General features: G+C 51.5%; 1 protein-coding gene across 1 annotated transcript in view; it reads left to right on the top strand.

The window, feature by feature from the left end:
* The first annotated feature begins 906 nt into the window (after window positions 1-906).
* Window positions 907-6,538, top strand: part of dnajc11a (DnaJ (Hsp40) homolog, subfamily C, member 11a) — a 10,411-nt gene continuing 4,779 nt past the window's right edge. Inside the window, exons 1-9 of the mRNA XM_061257615.1 lie at window positions 907-1,064; window positions 1,696-1,825; window positions 2,336-2,409; window positions 3,483-3,584; window positions 3,674-3,802; window positions 3,995-4,117; window positions 4,503-4,576; window positions 5,316-5,505; window positions 5,987-6,072. Coding sequence (XP_061113599.1) covers window positions 993-1,064; window positions 1,696-1,825; window positions 2,336-2,409; window positions 3,483-3,584; window positions 3,674-3,802; window positions 3,995-4,117; window positions 4,503-4,576; window positions 5,316-5,505; window positions 5,987-6,072 — 980 coding nt within the window. The 5' untranslated portion in view covers window positions 907-992. The remainder of the gene's footprint in view (window positions 1,065-1,695; window positions 1,826-2,335; window positions 2,410-3,482; window positions 3,585-3,673; window positions 3,803-3,994; window positions 4,118-4,502; window positions 4,577-5,315; window positions 5,506-5,986; window positions 6,073-6,538) is intronic.

The following is a 6,538-nucleotide window of genomic DNA, read 5'->3' as shown; positions in this document are numbered from 1 at the left end:
ACTCCCAGGGGAAATGGAGAATCCAGAGAGGGGACAAGGGGCCGACAAGGGGGCGACATGGCTCAGGAGGTAAGAGCAGTCGTCTCATTGGCTCAGGCAGTAAGAGCAGTCGTCTCATTGGCTCAGGCAGTAAGAGCAGTTGTCTCATTGGCTCAGGCGGTAAGAGCAGTCGTCTCATTGGCTCAGGCAGTAAGAGCAGTCTTCTGGCAGTCAGAGGGTTGCCGGTTCGATCCCCCACCTGGGCTGTGTTGAAGTGTCCCTGAGCAAGACACCTAACCCCCAAATGCTCCTGACGAGCTGGTCGGTGCCTTGCATGGCAGGCAATCGCCGTCGGTGTGTGAGTGTGTGTACGAATGGGTAAATGGAGAAGCATCAATTGTACAGCGCTTTGGATAAAGGCGCTATATAAATGCCTGCCATTTACCATTAGGTCCGACCAGAGCAGCTGCTACTTATCAGTCGTTAGTCACAAAGGGTTCTGTGGAGACTGGGCTCAGTTTGTGGGCAGGAAGTGGGGCAATCTGAGGACCATGGACACACACACCTGGACAGCATCACAAATCAGTCCAAGTGTGCTTCTTTCCACAGTAGGCGTCTGAGACCTGGGAACCATCACGACATTAGATAGAGAGAGATTGCACCGGCATTTATTTTGTAATATGGAGCAGGGAGGAGAAAGAGAGAGAGAGAAATAAACAAAAAGACTTTCTGGGCAATAATAAGAATAGCCAGTCCGCGTAGTCCTCGGATTGTTTCTTCACGTAAACCGAGCCCGGTTGCCACAGGTTTGGTTCTACACCAAGCAGAATGACCTCTGTTGTCATTTTTACTTTTACTTACTGCCTAATGTCATCGCAAGTGTCTGACTCCACAATGCGAAACTATTTTTAGGGACCTCCCAACCACTAGAGGTCAGCGACGCTTTGTAAGCGCGTACGACCACACACGATTGCACTAGAAACAGTCTGAGGCGGGGATGAAAGGTTGCAAACATGGCGGCGGCCTTCGGCGACGAGGAAATTGACAATGATGATTATTATTCTTTACTGAATGCTAGGAGGGAGGTAAGACATCGCCTGATCCCATGCGCATAGTTTCACACGCAATTAATCTGCGGTGAATCCGCGATCAGTCTGAACGACAATCTTTTCTTGACCCAAATGCTGACAGTCACACACCAGCTAAACAAATGACCCTCGCTTATCATTGATTCCGGTTCTAAGGTGGTCAAACAGAAATATCCATCTCGGTTTATTGTTTGTTAAAATTAAGACTTTTTTTTAGTATTTGTATTAAATTATATATTTGTGTCAAGTAACGTAAACTCGTCGTGTTCCGAACAGAACACGGGGGAGCGGCCGTGTTGCTAACGTTAGACATCTAACCTGCGGCAAACCAAACCAGTGAGTTGTGTGGAATGTGTCAACCAAAGTCAAGTTGTCAGTTACTTCGAATTCTCCTCCGTCTCTACCTTGAATGAACATAAATCGCCACCAGCCACAGGGGAATGTTACGCAGAACATTACGGCTGAATGAGTAGCTTTCACTTTCCCTACGTTGTGGAAAGCAGCAGCAGCTTCTAGACAAGCCATGTGCATTCTCACGAGCTAGCTCGTAGATACCTGTACAGGTATGTTCTCAGAACCTTTTACCGCACCTGATTTCCGCGCTAATTCCCGGTGACACCGTTACCAGGCGACCCAGGAGGAGCTGAAGGCGTCGTACCGGAGGCTATGCATGCTCTATCACCCGGACAAGCACCGGGACCCGGAGCTCAAACGTCAGGCGGAGCAGCTGTTTAATCTCGTACACCAGGCCTACGAGGGTGAGTGGAATATATGGCCCAGAACCAATTTAAGAAATAAAGAAACCAGAAAACTATTAATCAGAATTGCTACAGCTATTTTGCAGCTCTGCATTTTGTGCTACTGTTTTGCATGTCTGTGGAGAGGGTGTATTATATAGTACAGTACATTTATGAAAATGCATAACACACAAACCAAGCCCGCACCATAGAATGAAGTGTGAAGTTGTGTTTATTTGATCGGCGGTGGGAGTGGGGCACACACCAGTGTGGGAAAGACAGAGACTGTCAGGGAACCTCTTGACTATCACTAGCCTCAGTGAGGTTGTTTTTTTACCCCGTATTATTTCTTAGTTCTGAACATTGGAGCTGGCTTGTTTGCTGTAGTGTGGACAACGTTTCTGATAGATGAAGGGTATCTTACATAATCTGAGCTGACTCATGACTCTGTTGCTGCTAGTCCAGTGTACGGTTTGGTGTCTTTAAATGAACTTTGACCTCCTGCTCAGCGTCTCCTCCTTGTCCCCGCAGTCCTCAGCGACCCCCAGTCCAGAGCCATTTATGATATCTACGGCAAGCGGGGGCTGGACGTGGAGGGGTGGGAGGTGAGGACACAGTACACATGCATGCACACACACACACACACACTCTCCCACACACACACACTCACACACACACTCTCACACTCACTCACACACACACTCACACACACACTCACACACACACTCACACACACACTCACACACACACGCACACTCACACGCACACACACACACACACACGCACGCACACACACACACACACACTCTCACACTCACTCACACACACACACACACACTCACACACACACTCACACACACACACACACACACACACACACACACACACTCACACGCACACTCACACTCACACGCACTCACTCTCACTCGCACACTCACACGCACTCACTCTCACTCTCACTCTCACTCTCACTCTCACACTCACACTCACACTCACACTCACACTCACACTCACACACACACACACACACACACACACACACACTCACACTCACACACACACACACACACACACACACACACACACACACACTCACACTCACTCACGGACAGATATGAAAGTGACCGCTGTGGGAAAAGTGATCCGTCTGTCATTTCTCTATTATTGAAAGTTGCCCTCCACTTAAAGACAAGTGACCCTACTGCTAAAGTGTATGTATGCTGTTTCATAACCCACTGTGGTTTTTATGGTATGGGAAATTGACCCCAGTCCCAAAACCCTAGATTACTGTACCACATGTCATTTCTCCATAGAGCGGGTCACTGTTAAAATGTACAATAAAAATGACCTGAGGGTTGTTTTTTGTCGGAGAAGTTACCCTCAGGTCAGTTTTCCATGGGGTCAGATTTCTATTGGACACTGGAAAGGAGAAACCATTTACTGATTACAAAATGCTTATCAATGCAGTCGAATCTATTACATGCCTGGGAAACTCTTCAGCTGTACTTACCTGTGCACTCTGTCACAGGGGTGAGACACTGCTGGCCCACCTAGTCTCACAGTCGTGTGTGTGTGTGTGTGTGTGTGTGTGTGTGTGTGTGTGTGTGTGTGTGTGTGTGTGTGTGTGTGTGTGTGTGTGTGTGTGAGTGTGAGAGTAACCCGGTGTGTGTGTCCGCAGGTCGTGGAGAGAAAGAGAACTCCAGCGGAGATCCGGGAGGAGTTTGAGCGGCTCCAGCGGGAGAGGGAGGAGCGGAGACTACAGCAGAGGACCAATCCAAAGGTTGGGAGCTAGTGTTGGGCCGCCTTGAAAACTACATCTCCCAGGGGCCCCCACAACTCTTGCTAACACTCTGTCTCTGTCTGTGTCAGGGGACAATCAGTGTGGGTGTGGACGCCACTGATCTCTTTGACCGCTATGAGGAGGATTACGAGGACATGCCTGCCGGTGGCATGCCCCACATCGAGATTAACAGGATGCACATATCGCAGTCCATAGAGGTGAGTACGGCCCTGCTGCCAAGGCTAAATGCTAGCTTCTGTGTGAACTCGCTAAGGGCTACATGCTACACTCAGTCTGATCCTGCTAACGGCTACACGCTGTTTTCTGTATGAACCTGTTGACGTGATTCGATACGTAATGTTGCATCGCTCCTGTTGTGGTTTGTAATGCCCCCCTCCCCTCCCCCCCAGGCCCCGCTGACGACCTCAGACACCGCCATCCTCTCCGGCTCCCTCTCCACACACAACGGTACTGGAGGCGGCAGCATTACTCTCGCAATGCGCAGGGTCACTTCTGCTAAGGGCTGGGGAGAGGTGAGTGCATACGCACCATCACATCATAGACACGCATCGTACACGCACCATGCACCACGCACGCGTGAACCGCACACACACCGCACGCACGCACGCACGCACGCACGCACGCACGCACGCACGCACGCACGCACGCACGCACGCACGCACGCACGCACGCACGCACGCACACACGCACGCACACGCACACACCACACGCACCACATCATACACACACACACATCACATCATAGACACGCATCATACACGCACCATGCACCACGCACGCGTGCACCACACACACACACACACACACCACACGCACCACACGCACATACACACTATGCGTGTAGCACTCCCTACAGCAGGTTGTCTCTCTGTGTGCGTCTGTGTGTGGTGTGTTCAGGTGGAGATTGGTGCTGGAGACTCACACGGACCTGTCTTTGGCATGAAGATATTCCGCAACCTGACCCAGCGCTGGTGAGTGTGGCTCTGGAATATAATAATGTTATGAACTACAACATATGACTCTGCTGCAGAGTGAATACATGAATAGGGGAGACAGGAGCTCAGGAGGTAAGAGCAGTCGTCTGGCAGTCGGAGGGTTGTTGGTTCGATCTCCTGCCGTGAGTGTGTCGAAATTTCCCTGATGCCTGAGCCTGCCAAATGCTCCCGCCAAGCTGACTGGTGCCATGCATGGCAGCCTATCGCCATTGGTGCCTGTGTGTGTGAACGAGAGGCATCAGTTATAAGTGACTTGGATAAAAGTGTTGCATATGCAGTCCGTTGAGTGTGAGTGTGAGTGTGAGTGTGAGTGTGAGTGTGAGTGTGAGTGTGAGTGTGTGAGTATAAAGTGTTGTATACGCGCTCTGTTGAGCATTGGTGTGAGTGTGTGAGTGTGTGAGTGTGTGAGTGTGTGAGTGTGTGAGTGTGTGAGTGTGTGAGTGTGTGAGTGTGTGAGTGTGTGAGTGTGTGAGTGTGTGAGAGTGGATAAAGCGTTGTATACGTGCTCTGTTGAGCGTTGAGCGTGTGTGTGTGAGAGTAAATAAAGTGTTGTATCTGTTGAGCGTTGAGCGTTGAGTGTGTATAAAGCGTTGTATCCGCGCTCTGTTGAGCGTATAGCGTTGAGCGTGTAGCGTTGAGCGTGTAGCGTTGAGCGTATAGCGTATAGCATTGAGCGTGTAGCGTGTAGCGTTGAGCGTGTAGCGTGTTCCGGCAGCTTCCTGACGGCGCAGTGCGGGCTGCAGTTCTCCTCGCGGGGCGTGCGGCCCGGCGTGACCACGGTCCTGGCGCGGCACCTGGACAAGAACACCATGGGCTACCTGCAGTGGCGCTGGGGCATGCAGTCCTCCATGAACACCAGCGTGGTCCGGGACACCAAGACCAGCCACTTCACCCTCGCCATGCAGGTGAGCGTCCGCTAGCCCCTACTCACCTGTCTGCTAGCCTCTACTCACCTGTCTGCTAGCCCCTACTCACCTGTCTGCTCGCCCCCTACTCACCTGTCTGCTAGCCCCTACTCACCTGTCTGCTAGCCCCTACTCACCTGTCTGCTAGCCCCTCTACTCACCTGTCTGCTAGCCCCTCTACTCACCTGTCTGCTAGCCCCTACTCACCTGTCTGCTCGCCCCCTACTCACCTGTCTGCTAGCCCCTACTCACCTGTCTGCTAGCCCCTACTCACCTGTCTGCTAGCCCCTCTACTCACCTGTCTGCTAGCCCCTCTACTCACCTGTCTGCTAGCCCCTCTACTCACCTGTCTGCTAGCCCCTACTCACCTGTCTGCTAGCCCCTCTACTCACCTGTCTGCTAGCCTCTACTCACCTGTCTGCTAGCAGCCCAGCTCCAGTGTGTAATCTCTCTCCCTCTCCCTCTCCCTTTCTCTCCCTAGCTGGGGATACCTCACACGTTCATGATGATGAGCTATCAGTACAAGTTCCAGGATGAAGACCAGACCAAGCTCAAAGGCTCTGTAAAGTACGTGGGCGAGGTCCCGTGTGACTCTGTCGGCTCTCCACACAAACCCACCTTCCCACGGCTCTCCATAACCCTCCAACACACTCTCGCTCTCTAGAGTCATGAATACAATCTTACAGTCAGCAAATTAGGTCCTTTGTCTCTTTCCTAAAGGTTTGGGGAAAGCCTCTCTGTCTTTCAGGTTTGTCTGAAGGTTTTTTGGAGGTTCATTTAGCTGTTTGTTTAGGGTTTTTTACAGGTTATGTTTAGAGGGGTTATTTAGCCGGGTCATTAGCTTTAGCGGTGGTGCCGTTAGCTTCAGCGGTGGTGCCGTTAGCTTCAGCGGTGGTGCCGTTAGCTTCAGCGGTGGTGCCGTTAGCTTCAGCGGTGGTGCCGTTAACTTTAGCAGTGGTGCTGTTAGCTTTAGCGGTGGGGTTGTTAGCTTTAGCAGTGGGGCTGTTAGCTTTAGCGGTTGGGCCGTTAGCTT

Source organism: Conger conger, chromosome 10 (genome assembly GCF_963514075.1).
Source record: "Conger conger chromosome 10, fConCon1.1, whole genome shotgun sequence".
NCBI lineage: Eukaryota > Metazoa > Chordata > Actinopteri > Anguilliformes > Congridae > Conger > Conger conger.
This window is presented reverse-complemented; position numbering and strand designations above follow the sequence as displayed.